Source organism: Dama dama, chromosome 14 (genome assembly GCF_033118175.1).
Source record: "Dama dama isolate Ldn47 chromosome 14, ASM3311817v1, whole genome shotgun sequence".
Lineage (NCBI taxonomy): Eukaryota > Metazoa > Chordata > Mammalia > Artiodactyla > Cervidae > Dama > Dama dama.
In genome coordinates this window covers 44,456,866-44,484,515 of record NC_083694.1, presented here as the reverse complement: position 1 = coordinate 44,484,515, position 27,650 = coordinate 44,456,866, and the positions used below count along the sequence as shown (strand labels likewise).

The 27,650-nt window shown below is 46.8% G+C and overlaps 1 protein-coding gene across 1 annotated transcript in view; it reads right to left on the bottom strand.

Annotated features, from left to right (window-relative positions):
- Positions 1-27,650, bottom strand: part of NPHP4 (nephrocystin 4) — a 137,023-nt gene that overhangs the window by 37,759 nt on the left and 71,614 nt on the right. The window contains exons 13-17 of the mRNA XM_061160531.1: positions 16,329-16,390; positions 14,389-14,499; positions 12,983-13,131; positions 12,635-12,826; positions 11,997-12,184 (exon numbers count right to left, since the gene is read on the bottom strand). Of these exons, the coding sequence (XP_061016514.1) occupies positions 11,997-12,184; positions 12,635-12,826; positions 12,983-13,131; positions 14,389-14,499; positions 16,329-16,390 (702 nt within the window). The remainder of the gene's footprint in view (positions 1-11,996; positions 12,185-12,634; positions 12,827-12,982; positions 13,132-14,388; positions 14,500-16,328; positions 16,391-27,650) is intronic.

The window sequence follows — 27,650 nt, the reverse complement described above, 5'->3', positions numbered from 1 at the left end:
AAAATAAGTAACTCATGGGGATGCAATGTACATCATGGTGACTATACTTAATAACACCATATTGCACATCTGAAAGTTGCTGAGAGAGTATATCATAAAAGGTCTCACACAGGATTAAAAGAATTTTATGATTCATATGTTTGATGATGGATGTTACCTAGACTTGTGCTGGTCATTTCACAATTTTTATAAATGTTCATAGCAGTAGTATTCAAAACAGCCAAAACCTGGAAATGATTCAACAGACTGTGAACAGCAGAATGGGTAAACCCTGTGGAATATTCCAATGATGTATTTCTATACAGCCAAGACCACAGATAAGCTACTGCTACATACAGCAACATAAATGAATCTCAGACATGAGGCTCAGTGAAAGAAGTTAGATTCCAAGGGTACATACAGTATGCTCCTCTTTAAGTTCAAAAAATCTAGAATGATAGACCTCAGAACAGCATCTACCCTTGTTGCTGCTGTTCAGTCACTAAGTCATGTCTGGCTCTCTGCGAACCCATGGACTGCAGCATGCTAGGCTCTTCTGTCCTTCACTATCCCCAGAGTTTGCTCAGATTCGTGTCCATTGAGTCAGTGATGCCATTCAACCATCTCATCCTCTGCCAACCCCTTCTCCTTTTGCCTTCCATCTTTCCCACTATCAGAGTCTTTTCCAATGAGTCGGCTCTTCACATCAGGTGACCAAAGTATTGGAACTTCAGCACTAAATCTTTCCAATGACTATTCAAGGTGGATTTCCTTTAGGATTGACTGACTTGATCTCCTTGCAGTCCAAGAGACTCTCAAGAGTCTTCTCCAGCATCACTGTTGAAAAGCATCAATTCTTCAGCATTCAGCCTTCTTTATGATACAACTCATATCCATACATGACTACTGGAAAAACCATAGCTTTGACTAGATGGAACTTTGTTGGCAAAGTAATGTCTTGGGTATTTAATAAGCTGTCTGGGTTGGTCATAGCTTTTCTTCCAAGGAGCAAGTGTCTTTTAATTTTATGGCTGCAATCACCATCTGCAGTGATTTTGGAGCCCAAAAAAATAATGTCTGTCACTGTTTCCATTTTTCCCCATCTATTTGCCATGAAGTGATGGGACCGGATGCCATGATCTTCATTTTTTGAATGTTGAGTTTTAAACCAACTTTTTCACTCTCTTTCACTTTCATCAAGAGGTTCTTTAGTTCCTCTCCGCTTTCTGCCATAAGGGTGGTGTCATCTGCGTATCTGAGGTTATAGATATTTCTCCCAGCGATCTTAATTCCAGCTTGTGCTTCATCGAGCCCTGCATTTCACATGAGGTACTCTGCATAGAAGTCAAATAAGCAGGGTGACAATATACAGCCTTGAGGTACTCCTTTCCCAATTTGGAACCAGTTGTTGTTCCATGTCCATTTCTAACTGTTGCTTCTTGACCTGCATACAGGTTTCTCAGGAGGCAGGTCAGGTGATCTGGTATTCTCATCTCTTGAAGAATTTTCCAGTTTGTTGTGATCCACATAGTCAAAGGCTTTGGTATAACCAATAAAGCAGAGATAGATGTTTTTCTGGAATTCTCTTGCTTTTTCAATGATCCAACAGATACTGGCAATTTGATCTCTGGTTCCTCTGCCTTTTCTAAATCCAGCTTGAACATCTGGAAGTTCACAGTTCACGAACTGTTGAAGCCTCACTTGGAGAATTTTGAGAATTACTTTGCTAGCATGTGAGATAAGTGTAATTGTGCCGTAGTTTGAACATTCTTTGGCATTGCCTTTCTTAGGGACTGGAATGAAAACTGACCTTTTCAGTCCTGTGGCCACTGTTGAGTTTTCCAAATTTGCTGGCACATTGAGTGCAGCACTTTCACAGCATCATCTTTTAGGATTTGAAACAGCTCAACTGGAATTCCATCACCTCCACTAGCTTTGTTCATAGTGATGCTTCCTAAGACTTACTTGACTTCGCATTTCACGATGTCTGGCTCTAGGCGAGTGATCACACCATCGTGGTTATCTGGGTCAGGAAGATCTTTTTTGTATAGTTCTTCTGTGTATTCTTGCCACCTCTTAATATCTTCTGTTTCTGTTAGGTCCATCCCGTTTCTGTCTTTTATTGTGCCCATCTTTGCATGAAATCTTCCCTTGGTACCTTTAATTTTCTTGAAGAGATCTCTAGTCTTTCTCATTCTATTGCTTTCCTCTATTTCTTTGCATTGATCACTGAGGAGGGCTTTCTTATCTCTCCTTGCTATTATGTGGAACTGCATTCAAATGGGTATATCTTTCCTTTTCTCCTTTGCCTTTCTCTTCTCTTCTTTTCTTATCTCAGCTATATGTAAGGCCTCCTCAGACAACCATATTGACTTTTGCATTTCTTTTTCTTGGGGATGGTCTTGATCACTGCCTCCTGTACAATGTCAAGAACCTCCATCCATAGTTCTTCAGGCACTCTGTCTATCAGATCTAATCCCTTGAATCTATTTGTCACTTCTACTGTATAATTGTAAGGGATTTGATTTAGGTCATACCCAAATGGTCTAGTGGTTTTCCCTACTTTCTTCAATTTAAGTCTGAATTTGGCAATGAATTCACGTTCTGAGCCAAAGTCAGTTCCTGGTCTTGTTTTTGCTGACTGTATAGAGTTTATCCATCTTTGGCTGCAAAGAATATCATCAATCTGATTTCAGTATTGACCATCTGGGGATGTCCATTTGCAGAGTAGTCTCTTGTGTTGTTGGAAGACAGTGTTTGCTATGACCAGTGCATTCTCTTGGCAAAACTGTTAGCCTTTGACCTACTTCGTTTTGTACTCCAAGGCCAAATTTCCCTGTTACTTCAGGTATCTCTTGACTTCCTGCTTGGAGAAGGAAATGGCAAACCACTTCAGTATTCTTGCCTTGAGAACCCCATGAACAGTATGAAAAGACAAAAAAAATAGGACACTGAAAGATGAACTCCCCAGGTTGGTAGGTGCCCAATATGCTACTGGAGATCAGTGGAGAAATAACTCCAGAAAGAGTGAGGAGATGGAGCCAAAGCAAAAACAACAACCAGTTGTGGATGTGACAGATGAGGGAAGTAAAGTCTGATGCTGTAAAGAGCAATATTGCATAGGAACCTGGAATGTTAGATTCATGAATCAAGTCAAATTGGAAGGGTCAGATAAGAGATGGCAAGAGTGAACATCGACATTTTAGGACTCAGTAAACTAAAATAGACAAAAATGGGTGAATTTAACTCAGATGATCATGATATCTACTACTGTGGGCAGGAATCCCTTAGAAGAAATGGAATAGCCATCCTAGTCAACAAGAGTCCAAAATTCAGTACTTGGATGCAATCTCAAATATGACCAAATGATCTCTGTTCATTTCCAAGGCAAACCATGCAATATCACAGTAATCCAAGTCTATGCCCCAACCAGTAATGCTGAAGAAGCTGAAGTTGAATGGTTTTATGAAGACCTACAAGACCTTCTAGAACTAACACCCAAAAAAGATGTCCTTTTCATTATAGGGGACTGGAATGCAAAAGTAGGAAAGAACTTTTAAGACAAAACAAATAAGAAAACCCAAAAAATGGTATAAAGATCTAAACAGACAGCTCGCCAAAGAAGATATACAGATAGCAAGTAAGTAGATCATCATGAGGGAATCATAATTAAAATAACGAGCTACCCTACGTGGGCTTCCTGGGTGGCTCAGTGGTAAAGAATCCACCTGTCGATGCAGGAGACCAGGGTTCGATCCCTGGGTCGGGAAGATCCCCTGGAGGAGGAAATGGCAACCCACTCCAGTATTCTTGCCTGGAGTATTCCACAGACAGAAGAGTCTGGTGAGGTCACAAAGAGTGGGATACAACTGAGTGACTAAACAACAACCACAACCATGACACACCTACTCTGACAGCCCGAATCCAGGGCACCGACGACGTCAAAGGTTGGCAAGGCTGTGAAGCACCAGGAACTCTCCCTCGCTGCTGATGAGAATGCAACATGGTGCGGCCACATGGAAGACAGCTGGGCAGTTTCTCTCAAAACCCAACCTACTTTTACTATGTGTGTGTGTTAGTCGCTCAGTTATGTCCAACTCTTTGTGACCCCACAGACCATAGCCCACCAGGCTCCTCTGTCCATGGAACTTTTCAGGCAAGAATACTGGAATGGGTGGCCATTCCCTTCTCCAGGGAATCTTCCCAACCCAGGGATCGAACCCAGGTCTCCCACACTGCAGGCAGATTCTTTAACGTCTGAGCCACAAGGGAAGCCCATATGATGCATCAATTGGGCTCCAAGGTATTTACCCAAATGAGCTGAAAATGTTTGTCCACACAAAATCCTGAACAAAAATGTTTACAGTAAGTCATTTGAACCTTGAAGTTGCAAACCTTCAAAGATGTGAACGTGCCTCCCATCTACTTCAGGCATGAATGAAACTGCAGCTTGCCCTCTGTCTCCTACTGCTGACGCTCCTGCAGCTCGGCTGTCTCCCACCTCCTCTCCCTCCTCCAGTCAGTAACTCTTCTTGACTGTTCATTCGATGCCAGCCCATGTGCCAACTGTTGTGCTGTACTATTGTACTGTGTTGTAGGTTTAAAATGTCTTGATTTTTTCATATTTGTTTTTTATGCATTAATTGTGTGAAAAGCATTATAAACCTATTACAGTAGAGTACTGTACAGCCGATTGTGTTGGTTGGGTATCTAGGATAATTCTGTTGGACTTAAAATGCGGTCTCAGAATGGAACTTGTTTGTATTTTGTATGTAGGGGATTCACTGTATAGCAATTTTGTCCATAATTGTCAAAAACTAGAAGCAACCAAGGCACCTTTCAGTAGATGGATGGATAAATAAACTGAGGTACATCCAGACGGCAGAGTATTATTCAGTGCTGAAAATAAATGAGCTATCAAGCCACAAAAAGACATGGAAGAACCTTAAATGTGTATTACTTAGCAAAAGAAGCCATCTGAAAAAGTGTATGCTACACAGTTTCACCTGTATGATATCCTGAAAAAGGCACAACTATGGAGACAATAAAAGGATCAGGAGCAGACAGGGTGGAGCACCCTGGAGGTTTCAGGCAGTGAAATTACCCTGGTTGGTATGGTAACAGTGGATATATACATTTGTCAAAATCCATAGAATGTACAACATCAAGAGTAAACCTTAAGGTAAACAATGAGCTTCAGTTAGCAACAGTGTATCAATATTGGTTCATCAATTATAACAAAGGTACCACATTAATGTAAGATGTTACTAATGGGGGAGCCTATGGGGCAGGCTCAGGATCATTTCATGGCAATAGATGGGGAAACAATGGAAACAGTGACAGACTTTATTTTGGGGGGCTCCAAAATCACTGCAGATGGTGACTGCAGCCATGAAATTAAAAGACACTTGCTCCTTGGAAGAAAAACTATGACCAACCTAGACAGCGTGTTAAAAAGCAGAGACACTACAAAAGCTGACAAAGGTCCATCTAGTCAAAGCTATGATTTTTCCAGTAGTCATGTATAGATGTGAGGGATGGACCATAAAGAAAGCTGAGCGCCAAAAAAATAATGCTTTGAACTGTGGTGTTGGAGAAGACTGAAGAGAGTCCCTTGGACTGCAAGGAGATGAAACCAGTCAATCCTAAAGGAAATCAGTCCTGAATATTCATTGAAAGGACTGATGCTGAAGCTGAAATTCCAATACTTTGGCCACCTGAAGTAAAGAACAGACTCATTGGAAAAGACCCTGATTCTGGGAAAGACTGAAGGCAAGAGAAGGGGACGACAGAGGATGAGATGGTTCGATGGCATTATCAACTCGATGAACATGAGTTTGAGCAAGCTTCAGGAGTTGGTGATGAACAGGGAAGCCTGGCGTGCTGCAGTCCATGGGGTTGCAAAGAGTCAGACACAACTGGGCAACTGAACTAAACTGAACCAATGGGGACAGGAAGTATAAGGGGAATCCTGACTATCTGCTCATTTTCTCTATAAATCTAAAACTGCTCTGACAAATAAAATCTATCAATTTTATAAAATCCATGGACCAGTGCACTTTGTTGTAGGCATGCTATATTAGGTTGGCCAAAAAGTGTCATAGCTTTTTCCATAACATCTGGTAGAAAAAATCTGAACAAACTCTTGGACCAACCTAATATTTCAACAACAAAAGAAAACATGTCTTAAGTGAGGGCCATGAACGCACTGGTGTTGAACCAATACAACTTCTGAAGCCTTGAGGGACATCCACAGAGGACCCCTGAGTTTAAGCTGCTGAAGGAAGAAGCCCAGATCTGCCCAGTCAGAGGCATCTTTTGCCAAGACTCAGCTGTGTAAGAAATTGTAAAGCCTTTCTGGACTTTAAGATTAACTTTAGGCTTTGAATTTTAATTCACCCTGACAAGGAAAATTTGATTTTGGAGTTTAATTTCTTTGGACTTCCACTTGCAGGGAAATTTAATTTTTGGACTAATTTCTCTCTGGGCAATTCCTAATGGAAAGGGGTTTATAGTCAAATCAGGAGCACCTCTAAGTGGTTGGCCTTTTTTATTGAATTATCTTCAGGCTATCATTTAACCTCACAGCAGAACCTCTGATGAGCTAAACTGGATCAAGGGACTGGGCAGAACTTAGAATGGGAAATAGGGAATAAATTCTCAGCAATGGGTGCAGAGGAGTCTTGAAATCTATGCATTATTCTGGTCCAATTCAAAGCCTTCTGAGGATATAAGCTATAAACTATCCACCACTGGTCCTGGAGGACGGGCAAAGGAAAGATGGTTGGTTTGGGAGAAGTGGTCCCAGGGAGGCTGGGAAACCTCCCCAAGATGACTAGTCCCACAAGGAAGGCCACACCCCCACTGACCATACCCTCAATGGTTAAGCCATTGAGGCTTAAGGGGGTAGAGAGAATGAAATGCAAAAGGTTGCAGGAGCCCATCCTTCCCCAGCCCCACCTCTCCACAGAGGGGCCTCCTGTGCCCACCCTCTGCCCAGCACACGCCCCTCCCCAGGGCAAAATTAGCTTATGGGCTACTGGGTTTGGCAGAAAGAACAGGGCCCGAGCTGCTGACCCTTTCCCCTGCCTATTCTTTTCAGATTTATCCACAGGAAGAGAGGATGCTATGGTCCACAGGCAAACGGGGGTGGCAGCTCTGCCCAAGGATCAAGGCTGACTGTGGCTGCCAGCCTGACCTCTGCCTGCCTCTCACCTGATGGGGGCTCAGAAAGCCTGACTTTCAGACTTAGCCCCACACCCACGCCTGCTCTGCTGCTCCCCACTGATGCTGACCTTGGGCAAGGGAACAGAGCATCACCTGCGTGCCCATGAGCCCTAGCACCTAACAATCTGGCTGATCCTTCGCACTGCTTCTTTGTTTTCCAACCATTTATACTCATTTTTAAATTTTTTTCCTTCTACTTTTATTCGGTTTGTTCTGTTTTTCTTTTTTTTTTTTTTTTCACCAGACTTCCTGAGCTGAACAATTCAGTTCAGTCGCTCAGTCGTGTCTGACTCTTTGCGACCCCATGGACTGCAACACACCAGGCTTCCCTGTCCATCACCAATTCCTGGAGCTTGCTCAGACTCATGACCATCGAGTCGGTGATACCATCCAACCATCTCTTCCTCTGTCATCCCCTTCTCCTCCCACCTTCAATCTTTCCCAGCATCAGGGTCTTTTCCAATGAGTCACTTCTTCAAATCAGGTGGCCAAAGTATTGGAATTTCAGCTTCAGCATCAGTCCTTCCGATGAATATTCAGGACTGATTTCCTTTAGGACTGACTGGTTTGATCTCCTTGCAGTCCAAGAACTCCAAGCATCAATTCTTTGGCGCTCAGCTTTCTTTGTAGTCCAATCCTCACATCCATACATGACTACTGGAAAAACCATACTTTGACTAGACAGACCTTTGTTGGCAAAGTAATGTCTCTGCTTTTTAATATGCTGTCTAGGTTGATCATAGCTTTTCTTCCAAGGAGCAAATGTCTTTTAATTTCAAGGCTGTAGTCACCATCTGCAGTGATTTTGTAGCTCAAGAAAATAAAGTCTCTCACTGTTCCCATTGTTTCCCCATCTATTTGCCATGAAGTGATGGGACCGGATGCCATGATCTTCATTTTTTGAATGTTGAGTTTTAAACCAACTTTTTCACTCTCCTCTTTCACTTTCATCAAGAAGCCCTTTAGTTCCTCTTTATTTTCTGCCATAAGGGTAATATCGTCTGTGTATTTCAGGTTATTGATATTTCTCCCAGCGATCTTAATTCCAGCTTGTGCTTCATCTTGCCCTGCATTTCACATGAGGTACTCTGCATAGAAGTCAAATAAGCAGGGTGACAATATACAGCCTTGAAGTACTCCTTTCCCAATTTGGAACCAGTTGTTGTTCCATGTCCATTTCTAACTGTTGCTTCTTGACCTGCATACAGGTTTCTCAGGAGGCAGGTCAGGTGGTCTGGTATTCTCATCTCTTGAAGAATTTTCCAGTTTGTTGTAATCCACATAGTCAAAGGCTTTGGTATAACCAATAAAGCAGAAATAGATGTTTTTCTGGAATTCTCTTGCTTTTTCGATGATCCAACAGATGCTGGCAATTTGATCTCTGGTTCCTCTGCCTTTTCTAAATCCAGTTTGAACATCTGGAAGTTCATGGTTCATGTACTATGGAAGCCTCGCTGGAGAATTTTGAGCATTACTTTGCTAGCATGTGAGATGAGTGCAATTGTGCTGCAGTTTGAACATACTTTGGCATTGCCTTTCTTAGGGACTGGAATGAAAACTGACCTTTTCCAATCCTGTGACCACTGTTGAGTTTTCCAAATTTGCTGGCATATTGAGTGCAGCACTTTCACAGCATCATCTTTTAGGATTTGAAACAGCTCAACTGGAATTCCATCACCTCCACTAGCTTTGTTCATAGTGATGCTTCCTAAGGCCCAGTTGACTTTGCATTTCACGATGTCTGGCTCTAGGCGAGTGATCATACCATCATGGTTATCTGGGTCAGGAAGATCTTTTTTGTATAGTTCTTCTGTGTATTCTTGCCACCTCTTAATATCTTCTGTTTCTGTTAGGTCCATCCCGTTTCTGTCTTTTATTGTGCCCATCTTTGCATGAAATGTTCCCTTGGTATCTTAAATTTTCTTGAAGAGATCTCTAGTCTTTCCCATTCTATTGCTTTCCTCTATTTCTTTGCATTGATCACTGAGGAAGGCTTTCTTATCTCTCCTTGCTATTCTGTGGAACACTGCATTCAAATGGGTATATCTTTCCTTTTCTCCTTTGCTTTTTGCTTTTCTTTTCTCAGCTATCTCTAAGGCCTCCTCAGACAACCATTTTGTCTTTTCGCATTTCTTTTTCTTGGGGATGGTCTTGATCACTGCCTCCTGTACAATGTCAAGAACCTCCGTCCATAGTTCTTCAGGCACTCTGTCTATCAGATCTAATCCCTTGAATCTATTTGTCACTTCCACTATATAATTGTAAGGGATTTGATTTAGGTCATACCTGAATGGTCTAGTGGTTTTCCCTACTTTCTTCAATTTAAGTCTGATTTTGGCAATAAGGAGTTTATTTAGAAAGATGGTCTTATATAAAAACTGATTATTCATTGATATGTGTATACATCTCAGGTCACCAAGCAGGTATTGCCATATACCTAATCTAATTTTACAGCATTCTTTGACTGTCATACCTCAAGGTCAGAAATCATTCACTGCCTTTCCCCCAGAAGGCTCAGTGCTCTGTGGTGACCTAAATGAGAAGGAAATCCAAAAAAAAGGGGATATGTGTGTACGTATGGCTGATTCACTTTGCTGAACTATAGAAACTAACAACACTGTAAAGCAACTCTACTCCATTAAAAGTTAATTCTTAAGAAAGATACTTTCTTCATTCCCAATAGAAGCATTTAAAGCTGCAAATTTCCCTGGAACTGCCATTTTACTTATTAGTTTTGATGCACAATATCATTTTTTCATTCAGTTTTAAACAGCCATCTCTATATTGATTTCTTTATTGACCTACAGGAAAATTAGAAGCGTATTTTAAAATTCAAAAATCCAGCAGTTTGGAGCCTTCTAGGGGAAAGGTAGTGAATGATGATTTCTGACCTTGAGGTATGACAGTCAAAGAGTGCTGTAAAATTAGATTATGTATATGACAATACCTGCTTGGTGACCTAAGATATATACCTATATCTATGAATAATCAGTTTGTATAAATTTTTAAGTATACCTGAAAATAATGTATGTTCTCTAAATTGGTTGTACAGGTTTTATAATACCACCTTTCTAAACTGTATCTTATAATATCATCATTAATTTTTCTCCTTTATCTATCAATTCACTGAGAGAAATGTATCAAAATCTATGGTTATAAGTTTGTCAGATTCTCCCTATAAAGTCCATTAACTAGTCCTTCATATTTTGAGGTTGTGTCTGTTGGAAGTTCACGGATTGACAGTCATTTTTCCTGGTGAATTACTCTCAATTATTATTTCATAGGTGTCTTGATCCCCAGCAATGCATTTGCCTTGTCACTTTTGTCTGATGTTAATGTTGTTAAGCTACTTTCATTTAACATTTTACCACACCTTTCTCTACCTGTTACTTTCTACTCAAGAGGCAGTGGTGGTTCAGACCTCAGCTCTGTTCCTTACAAGCCATGTGACTGGCCAGAGGCAGGGCAACTGGGAACCAAAAACAATACCATATTTGGTATATTCCAATCCACTGCAGTGTAAATCCATTAGTTTATAATGACATGAGAAAAAAAAAAAGCCATTGGAGCCATCTTTGAAGGATGCTGGTAACTGTCTGGTTACTTTGAAAATTAGCAAATAAAGGGGAAAACATGCATTGTTTGGCTTCCCTATATGAATTGCACCTCTAGGTAACCAAATAGTTGATGAGGAGAAGTTTCTTTTTAAGGAAGCATCCTGGCTGATAAATAAATTCGTATTCTAGAAGTAGTATAAGAAGTAACCAGGTGCCACCAGAGATGCGGACATACCACCAGTGACAAAGACTCCCTGTCCCATACGAAGAGCAGGCATCTGCTCTTGCACCTAGATCTCACTCCAATTTACAGGAAAAATGGGGATGAGAAGAGCACTGCAGAAGCCACCCCTGAGCCTTGAAGCCAAAGTGCAGGCTCTGGGAGGCTCTAGGGAGCCAGCAACTCTATGGCTTCAACAAATAATTTAAATGAAAAAGCAGGGATGGGAAGGTGATGACAACTATAGATAGAAAGAGACTCGAGAGGCACACCTTCCCAACATATAGACCTCAGATCTTGATTTGAACAAACTATTAAAAATTTTTATGACGTTACTGGGGAAATGTTAACATTGGCTAGATATTTGCTAATATTAAATCATCATTCTTTGTTGAGTGGGGTAATATCATTGAGTTTATGTTTCTCAAAAAAAAGACTCTAGGGACTTCCCGGGTGGTCCAGTATCTAAGACTCCGTGCTCCCAATGCATGGGGCCCGGCTTCAATCCCTGGTCAGGGAACTGGGTCCCACAAGCCGCAACTAAGAGTTTGCATTGATCAACTAAAAATCCCACATGCTGCAGAGGAGTCTGGCAGGCTACAGTCCATAGGACTGCAGAGTTGTACACAGCTGAAGAGACTTAGCACGCATGCTGCAATGAAGATCAAAGATCCCGCATGCTTCAACTAAATAATAAAAAATTTTTAATGGTTAAAGCTAAAAGGCTTTTTTAAAAAAGACTCTACTTTTTAAGATACACATAAGGGAACATCTAGAGATGAAATTATATGTGTAGGATTTAGTTCAAATAGCCCTGGTTTGGGGAGGGGTCTGGGTGGGGTGTTGTTGACAATCATCAAAGCTGATTGGCAGAAGCACTGATTATTCATTATACTAGTCACTCAAATTCTGTGCTTGTTTGAAGATTTTCATTTTTCAGCATGTTTTAAATAATAAAACCCACAGACAGAGCTCAGCACTGGGTTCTGTGTGTGCCGGAACCCCGGGCTCACCCGCATCAAAGGAGCCATCCTTCTGGATCTGGGCGAGGATGTGCGACAGGGAGGCAGAGCCAGACTTCCCGGCGTCAGCCAGCTCCACGAGTTGCAGCCGTGGCGTGGTCTCGGGCGGGAAGCGGTAGAACTGGAAGGTGAAGTACACAGTCTGTGGCCATGGAGCTGCCTGCTCATCCTGGGGCACCCTGGATCCAACGACACCCCGAGTCAACCAGGCATCCCAGTGGAGAACCGGGCTTTCATCACACACTTGCGGGGAGACCGTGGGCGAAAGGCCACCTCCTCCACCCCCACAGCAGCCACACGGTGACCTCAGGGAGCCCTCTGGGCATCCCCCCTTCAGGCGTGATGGAGAGCCCTGCCCTTGGGGCTACACCAGCACCCGAGGACTGGGCAACATGCTGTCCATGTTGTAACTAAGGACCATAGGAGTCCAGGTAAAGCAGAGTTTATAGCATTTGGAAATGGCTGGGGGTGGGTCTGAGCCAGACTGAAACAAAGACACAGGGCATTCTGTAATGGCTTAGACCTGGTCATAGGTTTCTGCTGGGTCAGAACCACATGGAAGCTTTCCCTCGACGCAAGAAATGCAAAAGCCAGGTAAAGAGTAACAGGTGAAGTAATCAAGAATTTACCTGCTAAATGCAAGAAATTGCAGCACTATCTCATTGCCTTGCAGACAATCTGATTCTTCCTTCTGAGGGCTGAACTTCACGGGGTCTGTAGGACTCACAGCCTCAGCTGGTTGCTTGTTGGCATCCAGAATCTCAGGAAAGCCAGCAGACTGCAGCAGTGCCAGGGAGGCCCGTGACAGCTTCCCTCCAGAGCTGGAATGGATGGCCCCCTGAGCCAGCCTCCAGGAGAAGGCCGACTGAGGGGCAGGACCCGGACAGTCACCTCTCTGGGAAAGCCTGCTGATTAGGGAGTCACAGGGTCTTGATGCTCAGTGCTTGCCTGGGCTCCCTCCCAGACCTGCTCCTCACCTCCTAGTCTGGGTTCCTGCAATGATCGGGGCATGCACGGGCGTGAAAGGCAGTTCCTGCAAGTGGTCAGCAGTGGACGTTCCCAGGGCCAAGGCCGTCTGGCTCAGGTCAGCCTCCAGGTGAGAGATCCTGCCCTCCAAGGGAAACTCCTGTCAAACACAGTGGGGCCCCAGGTAAGGCCAACAAGGAGCCCCACTCATAACCAAGGAAGCTGGACGTGGGGCTCATGGATGAATCACCCCTGCCACATGGCAAATGAAAACACAGGAGGCTCAGCTGCATTGCAATCTCAGGTAAGTGGTGAATAATTTTAGTATAAGCATGTCCTGGGCAATATCCGGGACATACACTAAAAAGTGACTGTTTATCTGAAATTCTAATTCACCTGGGCATCCTGTATTTTATGTGAGTTGAAAAGCAACAAGGAAGGAACCACTGATTTTATGAACAGGTCAGTAGTCTGGGAGATGCCTGATGCCTGAGAAGACAAATTAACATTAAAACCATGTCCATGGAACAGGAAGATGAAACTGTCTCCAGCAATGCAACGGAGCCTGTGGGACAGAGCCCTCACATGTACAGACGTTCCCTGTCCCCACGTCACCCAATGCTCTAGGCACCCACCTGCAACCACCTTCCACCTCTGTCTAAGTGAAGACCTTAATAGGATACAGGATACTCTCTCTGGAGCTGGCTTCCCCAGCTTCTCATTTCATTCAGAAGGAGCCCCAAGTGACTTGGTCGCCGGTAACAGAAGAGATATAAGATCTTCCTGACTACACGAGCCCAGGGATATTTTGGAATAAGGTATTTCAGCATGAGGATTTTCAGGTAAGTAATTAACTAGAGCCGCTTTTCCTCGACAGGCTTCCAGGGCAAGACTGAAGTTTGCAGGTGAACCAGGAAACTCTATGTGGGTCCCCCCAAGGCCCGTGGAAGGAAACAGGCCTATTTCGGCCCATTAGCTCCAGTGGAATCTGGGGTGGTGAGCTTCACGGATTCCTCCAGCCTCAGACAGGAAGGCGAGCATCCTGGAAGGGGAGCTGGCAGCTTGGGTCAGCCTCTAGTTACATCTCTAGGGAAACCTCTTTTTCTCTTGTGTGCAGAGGTCTAAGGGCACTTTGTCTTCTCTGGTAGAAGAAAGACAGAAATCAAGCCCTGTGGCAGGAACACCTCCCAAACCAAACCCTTGGTCACCAAGACAGATGGTGGAAGATATCTGGAACCTGGAAAGGAGGCAATGTCCAGCCCCCATCCCTATGCCTGCTTCACAGGGACCCCATGAAGGTCTCGACCACCTCGCCAAGGGCCAGGGCAGCCGGCTAAGTCAGAGACTTCATCCGAGTCGGGAGTCTGGAGCCATTCTCAGGAAGGAGGCAGGGCGGGGGGAGGGGCAGGCTACTTACCCCTGGGACCAGGGAGGGCGCGGGGCTCCCAGGAGGCCGTGATGAGGGTTTGGCCGAGCGGTGGCGCGGAGCCGGGGACGGTGGGGAAGCCGCCAGTTGGGAAAGCGACAGCTGAAGGGAAGAAAGCTTGGGTAAGATGACAAAGGGCACCCCAGTAACTTCACAGAGCCCCTCCTGCCCTCCCAGCACTGACCCTCCGGGGGAACAGGACTCTAGTTGTGGCCCCAGGAGGCAGCAAGGTCTGGAATCTCCTGGTCACCAGTTGCTCTGGACCAGGCACTGAGTCTAATTGCTTCACCAAGAGCTGCAATTAGGTGATCTCTTCCACACCACAATATTTGAATAAAAATAGTATTAATAAGGAAAAGCAAGTGGAAGGGATGCTGGGTTCTCTCCACTCAGGCTGCAGGTCTTGTCTCTGAACTTCTCTGGGTTTTAGCCCCATCCCCGGGCTGAACTCCTCCATGACCCCTTCTGATTCTAACCACCTGTGTTCCTATGACATGAACCTGCCCGTTATGGGATGACCCTGACGGCAGCTGATGTGGGCCCTGGAATCCCCGCTCCACTACTTGACTGCCACATGACGTGGGCAAGTCACCTAACTCACTGGTTTAGCCTCAGTCTCCTCACCTGTAAAAGGGGGATGCTGACAGCAGCTAAATCACAGGGCTGCTGTGGGAAAGGACCTGGCATGTACCCGACATGGAGTCAGCCTTCTGCAGACGGTACACAGATGCGGGGAGTGAACATCAATGTGAAAGGCTGGTGTGGGGAGGTGAAGGGCCCTGACCTTACTGAAGACCCATCTCTCAAATCCTGTTTATAACGTAGTACACGTTACTCATGGGACCTCTGCCATCAGCAGTGACCGTCAGCCCAGGGGTAGCAATGGCGGTGGCGTGGCAGGTGGTGCTGATACAGAAAGGACCCAGCACATGAAGAGGTGTTGAGGAAATGGGCGGGGGCCCTGGGGGATCCGGGCAGCATTTTGGGGCAGAGAGGAATGTAGGGTCAGCTCAGTTCCCCTGGACCCCAGCAGCCATCCTGAGGCTCTCCAGCCTCTGGGGGCAGACGGTGCTGTTCTGTGGCCCCCAGCACTCAGAAGCACCATGCCAAACACTGCAGGGGATACGGGGACAGGCCAGCAGGGGCCGGGAGGCTGCCCCGACTCTGCCTTCAGGCAAATGCAACATCCACTCTGATCCAGTTTCCAAGCTGCATGGTGCTCGTTAAAGCCCTGTCCTGGGCCAGCCTCAGATACTGAACAATTTGACTTTTCTAGAAAGTCAATGTCCAGGATGGTGCTGGCAGACAAGGTCATCAGGAAGACAAACCAGCTCTGACCTCATTCAAACCACGTGGCCAGAGCCAGCCCAGAGCTACAGGCAGACCCAGAGCCAGCTCAGGATCCCTGAAGGGTGGCTGCACACTCCCAGACCAGAGGAGGTATCTGCTCTCTGACAGGCCTGCAGGTCAAGGTCCTGTCCCCACCGGCACCAGCTGCTCAGGGTACCTGCCCGGATGCTGTCCAGGGACGCTGCAGCTCAGCCAGCACCCTCTCCTAGCAGAGAGGTCAGGAGGGCACACCCCAGGGTCTCAAAAGAAAAATCAAGGCTGACCAGTCCTGAATGATCATCAGCCACCAATCGTAATTGCCAGGGAGAACACATTCTGAGTGTGGTTAACAACCACCGGAGCCACTGCCCCGACAGCCGGCTCTGGGACCCGCTGCAGAGACAGGCAGGGGGACGGCTGAGGACACCCCGGCTGCTGTCCCTGGGGACCCATCCCCTCGGGCTCGCCGGGATCCTTCCCACCCACACACATAAACAGGATATCAAGTGTTCTTAAAGATGCCAAGAGGACTTTGCTGCACCCAGAACCTTTAAACACGTGATTTTAGAATTCTGAAGCAGGCCTCTCAGGCCTGGACTTACCCCTGGTCCCATGGGTGAGTCCTGGGGAGCGATGAGCCCCTGGGGCGGCGATGCTGGTGGGCCTGCGAGGAAGCACAGGGGGACGGGGAAGGGACACCAAGAGCCCGGCTCAGTCAGTCTGGGTGCGCATCTCCCCCAACCCCACCCAAGCTGTAACCAGTGCTACAGCCAGGCAGTGGCCACCCCACAGTCTACCCACTTGGTGGGCAGACCAGCATGTGCGTCTGGGGTCAGTGTCTGCAGGATGGAACCCGAGCTCACTCCCCACTTCCACAGCCTCCTTCTCCTGCTCCTGTGGGCACTCTGCCTGTGCTCAGGGAGATGCGAGGCTCTCAGAAGGCTCACCCTTCCTTTCACCCTCTCACACACCCCTGCCTTCGGTGGGCCAGGCTCTGACATCTGTCCAGACTGGGACTTCCCCAGCTGTGGCCCACTGGCTGTTTAGTTAAATAAGAAACTTCTACGCAGACACGCACACATGGCAAATGCCACAGCTGGGGGTTCTGCTCGCGCATCACTCACGGCCCGTCCCCCAAAGGCTCACTCACTCTAGGGGTGTGAGTGCCATACCAGGAAGAATCCAGGCCAGTCCTCCTCAGGGTCCTCAGGGCGAGGGTGCCCCTGGGTGACGCCAGGCTGGTCCCTGCAGTGCCCAAGATGCCCACCTGCGGAGGGGGCAGCCGCCCCCACAGTACCATCCCTACCCACAGAGCTTGGTCCCACGCGGCGGTCCAGGGCAGGGCCGGGCTGGGTTTGCCTATGCTGCTTCCACCCCCATCCTGGGCCCTGAACTCCAGCCCAGAAGCCCAGGCATCGCTCGAGTCCCAGAAACCCCCAGCCTCTCGGCACCGAGCTCCTGCGTTTGGGGCCACCGCCACCTCACCTTCACCCCGCCCACACCATGTCTGTCCTGCCTTCACCTGCCAGTACCACCATGCCCAGCCCGCCTGGCCCAGGCCCACACTGACAGGGTACTCCTCACCCACCCGAAGGCCCAGTGTGACCGGACACCTGTCCGAGGCGACCTGCCTGGTTCCCCTGAGGACCACGCCTGCCTCATGCACCACAGTCCCCTTCACGGGGACCTGACTCTGGCCACTGCATGTGAACACCACCCCCTCTTGAACTTCAGGACATGCTGAGACACCACGGCCCTCCCTGAGGTAACCAGCCCTGCTCCAGTCACCCCCACGTGGCCCTGAGGACCTAACTTTAGCCCTTCCTTCTCCCCCTGTGGTCTCTGCTGCCCACGTCCCTGCACAAGAAACCATCAGAACGGCTCACACACTCCTGCAAATGGAAGCCCTGAAATAAAAGCCGGTCCATCCGTGTGTGGAGCCTGGAAGCAATTAAAAAGCGGGAGGTCGACGGGTGCATCGTGAGGTGGGACTTTGCCAGGCACACGGGGCGGCTCAGGGCTGCGCAGTCTCAGGAAGGGCTGAGTCAGCAATTTCACACCACCCGCGCCAGTCACGATACGGTCGGCCACGCCGTGCAGGAGACAGAGAACCTCACACTTGCAGCTGCAGCCACTGAGCCTGTCTGAAGATGCATTTCCTGACAACCGATTACCTCCCCATCAGCCTCCACTCGCTGAAAAGTCCTGTCGACAGAAGCTAAGGTGTCTAGTCCTCTCTCGGCTCAGCTTCTAGAAGCCCAAACGCTCTACGCCTGACTGAAAAGGCCATGAGGGGGCTTGCAGCCTGCCCGGAATCTGGGCTGTCCGCATCCCACAGGGTCGCATAACTGCACTGAGCACTTCTCTGCACTGGGCCTGGGGTGGGTGTGCAGACTATGCAAGTCTGAAGCCCACCCACACTTCAGGGCGAGGGGGACTACTTTGCGGGTCAGCCCTTCTTGTGAGTCGAGTGGGTGGGCAAGCATCACAGAGAGACAGAGAGTAAGCGCACAGACACGTTGAGTGCTCAGGCACTGGGCTTGGCAACATCCTCCAGGCTGGAGAGTGCAGAGGCCTCACCAGTGTCTTCCCTGGAAAGGCTACCAGCACATGTCCTGCACAGCTACCAGCCAGGAGCCAGCCCTGCGTGAGAGACAGCATTAACGCCCTTTGCCCCACGTTACGAGCTGCCTTCCAGAGAGCACTTTTGCGTGAACATAGCTGTGTATTTGGCTGGGGGTGGGGGGGAGGGTGCTGGGGAAAAGACAATCAGCTGGCAGGGCCTGATGAAGGGGGTTTATGGAGGAAAACGCTGCCCTGCAGACAGACCTACTTGTACTTAACCTAAGGGAGAGGTGCTTGTTGCTTAGCAACTGTGGAAACTGAGGGCCAGGCCCCCGACCAGGAGGGTGGGGGTCTGGGGGTGTTCCAGCATGGGGCCAAACAGCTGGCTCCAAGGGCAAGGGGATGGAAGGGGTCATCACAGCCAAAGACACAATCGCCATAATTCAAATAAGAATTTTGAAAAATAGCTTTCCCCATCAGACCTTGAAAATAAAGGATTAGTGAGTGTTTCATGGTACCTGGGATACTAAGAATTTACAAGGCAGACCCATTTGAAAGGCCTTTATTCCTAATTATTTGGCCTTTGAAAGCCATTCTCTTGAAGGCTTTGATCACAGAAATGGGGGAAGTGAGTAAAGTCTAGGAAGACATAACGAGATGCTGGTTGATGCAGCAGGCATGGGTCTCTGTGCTGAAGGAATCCAGATCTCAGGAGGCCGAGAAACAGAAGTGCCCCACGTAGTAAATCAGGCCCGAGAGCGGTGAGGAGCGCCAGATGTGCCCAGAGCCCTAGACTGAGCCACCTTCAAGGCCCAGGCTCAGAAGCCGGGGCTCTGAGCTGCTCACTGATGGTCTCCTGCAGAACGCACCCTCAGAGAGCCAGCACCGACTTCCATCCCCTGGGTGACATCTTTTGCTCTCCCCACCGCTGCCTCATCTTTGGATGACATGTACCAGGGCACAGAGAGGATGCTCCCGAAGGGTGTCGCCAGCACAAAAGTCAAGAATCTAACTAACGCCTTATTACTCTGGGAAACACCATGATTACATACTGTCAAAGACCCCTTCTGCTTTTATATCTATTAAGCAAATGCACCAAAATTCCGACACCACCGGAACATTCGAAAGCAAAATGTGGGTCAGGGAGATGCTGAGTTCCAAAAACTGGAGATGGAGGGCCCTCTAGCGGCCCCATGCACACCCTCTCGTGCAGGGTGATGAATGGACCCTTGCTCCCTGGTAATTTTGCAGAAAGAATAAAAAGGACAATTCATAACAGGAAGCCAAAGCACCTCACTTAAAGTGACAGCCGCATATCATTAAGATTTCCAGAGGAACCATATAAGTTGGTAAAATATTGAAGCAGGAGAAGTTTCCATCATCAGTTAAACACCAGCAGATATTTGTGTCTCCTGTATTAGGTCTTGGGAAGCAGTGTTTTCAAATGCTTGGAACCTGGGGTGAAGGCGAGCACATTAATGCAACGTGAATGCGGCGATAAATCCAAATTAAATAAACCAAATGTCCCATCCGTGCAGATCTGCTGGTCCCCAAACGAGAGTTGAAAAGCAGACGACGCTTCCACGGACCACCTGTGCCAGAACTCAATTCCTGAGGTCCCAGCAGCACGAGCATCCCCTCCTGTGTACTGAGAACACAGCAATAAATCTCTGGGGAAAGAACTAAGGGGTGTGCACCCAGCACCTCTGAATCCCAGGAAATCACGCTGCGACTCAGTGAGCCCCACACATGGGAGTAACACTCTCGGCCCGTCAGCCAGAAAGAGGCTCAGATCATCTTGAGCCCGTAACTAGCTGCCTTGTGGGGAAGCCCTTCCTGGGGGATGGGGAGGTGTCCCCTGCCGCTTGAACTGCCACAGCGCTCCCTGGAGCCCATGCCCTGCTCTGTGCCCAGCAGACCCTCTGCAGGTCAAGGTGATGAGCTTCCAGAGGACAGGCCAGGTCCCACGGGCAGGAACTCTATTCAATCAAAGACGGGGAAATGCAGGAAAACATGGTTACAGCTGGGAGGCAATCTTGTGGTAGAGGCAGCTGAGCGCAGGGGAAGACACGGGACATGAAACCAGGCCCCCGATCCATCGGGTGGCCACCTGAAAATACCCTCTCTTTGAGAGCAGGACCGAGAGATGGTTTCCCTTTGGGGATCACCCTCCCAGCCCTTAACCCTGGGGTCAGTGGGGCTGGAAGTCTGAGCCATCCCGACAGAGTGTGTGACCCAGGACAGATGTCCCTTGCCCACATCCCAGTCATTCAGGGTAAAGACAGCGGATGCGGCAGAGGGCGGGGACTCCGGCTCGGGACTTTGACTGGACAACTGGACAACAGAAGTTCTTCATGCTGGGATTCCTAAGCCCGAGGATGACAGAGAAGCTCCCAGAGCCACCCTGTAAGGAAACCCTGCCAGGAAGGAAGCCGACGGGGAGAGCTAGAGGGCAGATGGATGGGGTGCGGGAGACAGACAGACACACCAAGTCGTTACCACATCACTCAAGTGCCAGGATAGAGCCAAGACTCACGCGCTCAACAACAGCCACCCCTTCCTACACTGTATGTATATCCCATTGGTTCTGCTTCTCTAGGGAACCCTGACTAAACGCTCATTTTACCCACCTTGTTGCTGTTGTTCAATCACTAGGTCATGTCCGACTTTTTACGACCCCATGGTCTGCAACATCCCAGGCTTCCCTATCCTTCACTACTTCCTGGAGTTTGCCCAAATTGGCCCACTGGTCAAATCTGACCCACAATCTGTGCTTATAAATAAAGTTTTATTAGAACACAACCATGCTCGTTCATTTACACACCCTCAACAGCTTTCACCAGCAGAGATGACTAGCCATGACAGAGGTCATCTGGCCCACAAAGCCTAAAATATCTCCTCAGTTCAGTTCAGTTCAGTCGCTCAGTCGTGTCCAACTCTGCGACTCCATGAATCACAGCACACCAGGCCTCCCTGCCCAACACCAACTCCCAGAGTTTACTCAAACTCAAGTTCATCGAGTCGGTGATGCCATCCAGCCACCTCATCCTCTGTCGTCCCCTTTTCCTCCTGCCCCCAATCCCTCCCAGCATCAGGGTCTTTTCCAATGAGTCAATTCTTCAAATCAGGTGGCCAAAGTATTGGCGTTTCAGTTTCAGCATCAGTTCTTCCAATGAACACCCAGGACTGATCTTTAGGATGGACTGGTTGGATCTCCTTGCAGTCCAAGGGACTCTCAAGAGTCTTCTCCAACACCACAGTTCAAAAGCATCAATTCTTTGTCACTCAGCTTTCTTCACAGTCCAACTCTCATATCCATACATGACCACTGGAAAAACCATAGCCTTGACTAGACGGACCTTTGTTGGCAAAGTAATGTCTCTGCTTTTTAACATGCTATCTAGGTTGGTCATAACTTTCCTTCCAAGGAGTAAGTGTCTTTTAATTTCATGGCTGCAATCACCATCCGCAGTGATTTTGGAGCCCAAAAAAATAAAAGTCTGACACTCTTTCCACTGTTTCCCCATCTATTTGCCATGAAGTGATGGGACTGGCCTTAAAGTCTGCTGACCTCTGCCAGAGATGGAGCTCAAATATGGAAAGAGAAACATAAATACTGAACATAAGTTAATCAAATCAGGACAGGCATAACTGTCAAGTAGCCCACACACCATTCTCTATCTTATTCTCTAAGAGGAACGGTAGCCCGCCAGGCTCCTCTTCCAAGGAATTATCCTGGCAATAATACTGGAGTGGGTAGCCAGCCCCTTCTCCAGGGTATCTTTCCGATGTAAGGATCAAACCCAGGTCTCCTGCATTGCAGGAGGATTCTTTACTATCTGAGTCACCAGGGAAGCCCCTTTATTTTTAGACCAGTTTTATATTCACAGCAACTGTGAGCAGAAAGGACAGAGAATTCCCACGTATTCCCTACCCCACAGACACACAGCTTCCCCCACTATCAACACCCCACACCAGAGTGTGACAGTATTCTTTTTGCTGGTCCTTTGTTTATTGTCTCTTTTTAAAAATATGACCTCTATGAGGACAGGCGCCTGGAAGTTTACCTGGACATCACAGACTCTCAGTAAGGTTTTCTGAATGGATGGGGTGTGGGGGTTAGTGCTGAGCAAACCTATGTGAATAAACATTCCCTCACTTTCTCTCAGAGTGGTTAATAAAAAATGCTGGAAGCAGGGCCAACACCGAGCTCTGCACCGGGCAGGAATCCACTTCCCTGGATGGCAGCACAGGCACAGGTGTGTACCCATCAAGGACTCTGGAGTCAACAGTAAGTCTGCACAAATGTTGCGTTTGCTCCCGATCTGGTGGTTGCCTTGTTTCCACTGAGATTTGGGATCTGTATTTATTTGGGCCAGTGATTGAGAGAGGTTATGAACACGTGGCCACTGCCCACCGATGCTGCCAGCTAGGAGGATGATAAGATCAGTGTGACTGACAGCCACTACCAAGCATGTGCCCCGTTTCCAGGCCGTCCTGAGCACCCTGACCGATCTTCACTCATCTGACCCTCTCTATAATTCCTGAAAGCCTCTGCCCGTTTTTCTTTCCAGTTGTTTATCTCCTCCCTGTTGATCTTTCCATCATCGTTCTTCTTTCTAATCTTCTCATTCCTTCAATTAATTTTTAATGGTTTTACGTACTGCAAATATCTTTCAGTCTGAGGAACTGCTTTTTAACTTTGTTCATGGAATCTTCTCTCTTAGAAAACTTTCTTTATATGTTAACGTAATCACATTTCTCAATCTTCTCTTTTTGGTTTACACTTTATCTTGTTTAAGGAAGCCTTCCCAACCCCAGGGTCATAAAAATATTCTCCAACTTCTTCCTAAGACTCCTCAAGTGTTCTTTTTCATCTAAACAGTACTTTCACCCATCTATTTTATAACCAAGGACACTGAGGGACAGACGCAAGAAGCCACTGGCCTAAGATCATCCAGCTGGCAAGTCTGAATTGTCTTCAAAGCCACTTACAAGCCACTATGTGTCCACTTCCTTTCAGAAACCACCACACTTTCAGAACTCAGAACACCGGTGTGAAGGTTCAGACATAACAATATGCAGAGACCTATCTCAGCATCATGGCTGCTATGCAACACCCACTGTCCAAATAGACCAGCTCACTTCCCCATCCCCCCATTGGGGCACAGGCAGGTCATTCCTGCACTTCAGCCACAAAACACAGAGGCCTTGTGAGCATCCTCATCCAGGCCCTGTGTCACAAGGACTCTCTGCAACAGGCAGAGAAATGACAGTTCTCTGCTGTAAGGTATTAACTGTACATGCGCATGCGTGTGTGCTCAGTCGCTCAGTCGTGTCCAGCTCTTTGCAGCCCCATGGACTGCAGCCCACCAGGTTCCTCTGTCCGTGGGATTTCCCAGGCGAATACTGGAGTGGGTTGCCCTTTTATCCTCCAGGGGATCTTCCCAACCCAGGGTATTAACTAAACACTACAAAGTCGCTCTTTAAAGTGGTCCCTCCCCATGTGGTGGGAGGTCCTCTTTTCTCAAATTCTCAACCTCATGCTGTCATTCAGCCAGCTCTTTCCAATACAAGGGAAATGAAATGAGTTCTCACTTTAATTTGCATTTCTCTGATTACTAGTGAAATTGAGCACTTTTTCATACATTTTGGTTATTCTGGTTTCTCCTCTGTGAACTCCCTTTTCATATCCTTTGACCATTTTTCTGTCTTGTCTTTTATTATTCCTTATTGATTGGGAACAGCTCTTTTTATCATTTTTCTTCTCTCTAAACATCTAATTAAAATTTCTAAAGTTCGGTCTTGTAATCCATCCAGAACTTATGATCTGTTATTGTTGTTGTTCAGTAACCAAGTCGTGTCTGACTCTTTGCAAGTCCAGAGACTGCAGTACTGCAGGTTTCCCTGTCCTTCACCATCTCCCAGAGTTTGTTCAAATTCATGTCCATTGAGCCGGTGATGCCATCCAAACATCTCATCCTCTGCCACCCCCTTCTCCTCCTGCCTTCAATCTTTCCCAGCATCAGTGTCTGACCTACTTGCAGTCTGAGGTATGGTTTGTATACAATATGAAATTGGAATCTGATTTTCTGTTTTCTACAAGGACAGCCAGTCCAATGCTGTTAATTGACTGGTGTGCCCTTACTCCCGTGGTGGGCGGCATAATAGCAATCCCCCAACCCAAAATGTCCATATTCTAATTACCAGAACCATGACTATGTTGTATTAACACTGCCAAGGGGGCCAAGGTTGCAGATGGAACTAAGGTTGCTTATCAGCTGACCTTGAAATGCAGAGACTGTCCTGGATGGTCAGGGAGGGGGTGGGGGGTGCAGTAGGCAATGCTACTATGACAGTCCTGATGAGTGAAAGGGAGGCAGGAGGGAGAATCAAAGAGAGATTTAAAATGTAACTCTGGGACTTCTGTGGCACTCCAGTGGCTAAGATTCAGAGCTCCCAGTGCAGGGGACACCAGTCTGATCCCTGGTCAGGGAACTAGATCTAGCATGCCACATGACAAAAAATAAATAAATTAAATTAAATGTAACTCTGTTGCCTCTGAAGATGGAAGCAGGGGCCGAAGGTACAGCTAGCCTCTGGGAGCTGGAAAAGGCAAGGAGACAGATTCTCCCCCAGAGCCTATAGCAGGAACACAGCCCCAAGACCTGGATTTCAGCCTGTGAGACCTCTGGACTTCTGATCTCCAGAAATGTGGGATAGTAAGTCTACGGGGTCGTGCAGAGTCGGACACGATTGAAGTGACTTAGCAGCAGCAGCAGCAGCAAGCTCATGCTATTTTAAGCAACCAAGCTTATAGTAATTTGCTATAACAATTAAAGGAAAGCAATATGTTCTTTATCTATAATTTGTCATGTATCACACTTTTTATCTTGTCCCGTTATCTACTGATCTGTGTCTGTAGCAGTGTCACACTGTTCTAGTTACTATAATTTTACACTAAGTCTGCAAGTCAAGAAAGGGGAAGCCTCCCTTCTTCACAACTGCCTTGGCTATTCTTGAATGGACTTACCTGGTGGCTCAGGGGTAAAGAATCTGCCCGCAACACAGAGACCCGGGTTCGGTCCCTGGGTTGGGAAGATCCCCTGGAGAAGGGAAAGGCTACCCCCTCCAGTATTCTTGCCTGGAGAATCCCCATGGACAGAGGAGTCTGGTGGGCTACAGTCCACAGGGTCGCAAAGAGTTGGACACAACTGAGTGACTAAGCACATACACACATACGCACACATTCTTGAATATGTAATTTTTTAATTTAAAAAGAAAAGAATACATCTTAAAAGAAAAATAAATGCAGTGCACAGCAACGACGCTTTCTAGGGAGAGGGTGTGAGCTAAAACTCAAAACCATGAAGCAATGACACAGTTAGTGAATCACACACAGCACAACGCAGCTAGGAAAAGCTTCGAAACCACTGGACTTATCACCCCTGGGGTGGAGGATTTCAACAGCCTAGAAACTGTCAACAGCAGGCAAAAACTTTACTTCTGACCAAACTCATTCTCCTGACTGAAACAAAAATTATTTAACTAACAAAATACATAAGACAGTAGTTTTAATGACATTGGAATTCAGCAAGAAATGGTCCTAAGGAACTGGAAACAAAGAAGTAAGCCCTCCGACGGTCCCAAAATTAACATGTTGAGTGATTTTGCAGATTGCAGTGCAGGAAAGGGGAATGCAGAGCACAGTGGACCCCTGATTGGAAGGCTGGGCTAAGAGTTCAAGGAGACCAAAGAAACTGAAGTTTGCAAGGCTGAGCACAGACAGGAGAGGGGCACAGAGAGGGAACTCCAGCCACTTACAGAGGGTCCCTCTAGGATTCAGTAGGATTCCCTCTAGGATTCCCTCTACCCAAGGATGGGGAAAGAGTCACCCCCAAAATTAGAGGGGCCAGTACCCTGTGCTCACATGGGGCCATTCTCACAGACTGGTAAACTTCATAATTCAAGGACATCAGGCAAAGTTCTGAAGGAGGTCTTCCCACTTAGTGAGGAGTAATTAGCCCTAGACTAAATGCTCATGGGGTCCCATCTCACAACTCTTAAAGGCAAGGCCCTAAATGACCAAATAATTTCCAAAGTTCAGAAGTGTTTACCAGCTACCTGGACTTCCCTGCATGTCCAGTGGTTAAGACTCCAAGCTTCCACTGCAGAGGGAACTAAGAGCCCACATGCCATGGGGTGTGGCAAATATATATATATATATATATATATATATATATATATATATATATGTATATATATATATATAGGTATATATATATATACACATAAAAATATTTAGCAACCAGAAGGAGAAAACTCAAAATATCTGGAATCCAATCAAAAGTTATGACCATAGAGAAGCTGGTCATATAAAAATATTTAGCAACCAAAAGGAGAAAACTCAAAATATCTGGAATCCAATCAAAAGTTATGACCATAGAGAAGCTGGAAGATACAACCCAAATCAGGACAAAAACCAATCAATCAAAACTAATGCGCAACTGACCAAGATTTTAGAATTGGCAAACAAGGACATTAAAGTAGTGACAAACTTTGTAATGTTATCTCCAGATTCTGATACCTTGAAACTAAACTAGGTTAAAGTGAGAATTACTATATGGGTCATTTCAAACAGGATAAAATACTGGAATTTTAATTGTTGCACAGGTCTAAGTTCATCTTACCTCTGCCACCTTAGGAGAGAAATACAAAAGCATAAGTTTGTCAGTAGTTATACCTATATTTCACTTCTGGAGATGAAAACGACAATATCTGTGAGGAAAATGCACTGGGTGGGATTCATGGCAGATCAGAGACTGCAGAAGAAAAGATGAGTGAACCTGAAGATGCAGCAATACAGAGTATCTAGGATTGGAGCACAGAGAGAAAAGACCACCAGTAAAACTGAGCAGAAGCTCAGCAGGGTGGGGCGCTTCCCCCAGCTCTGCCACCTGATAAAGGCAAGACCAGGAGCCTTGAGGGAGAAGAGAGAGGAAAACAGAGAAAATAATTGAAGAAGGAGTGATCAAAATTGTTCCAACTTTGATTTAAAAAAAAAACAGAGCTCCAAGAAGTTCCATGAACACCACCAAAATTAGTTAAAGGACCATTTTGGGAAACAAAGGTAGCAGCACACTAGGCTTTAAATCTCTTCCAAGGGACTTCTCTGGAAGTCCATGTTCCCAATGCAAGGGGCCCAGGTTTGATCCCTGGTCAAGGAACTAGATCACACATGCTGCAACTAAGACCCAGTGCTGCCAAATAAATAAATAAAAATAAATATTTTAAATAATAATAAATAAATCTCCTCCAAGCCCCGCATGAAAACAGACGGGGCAGCTGGGAAAGCAAAC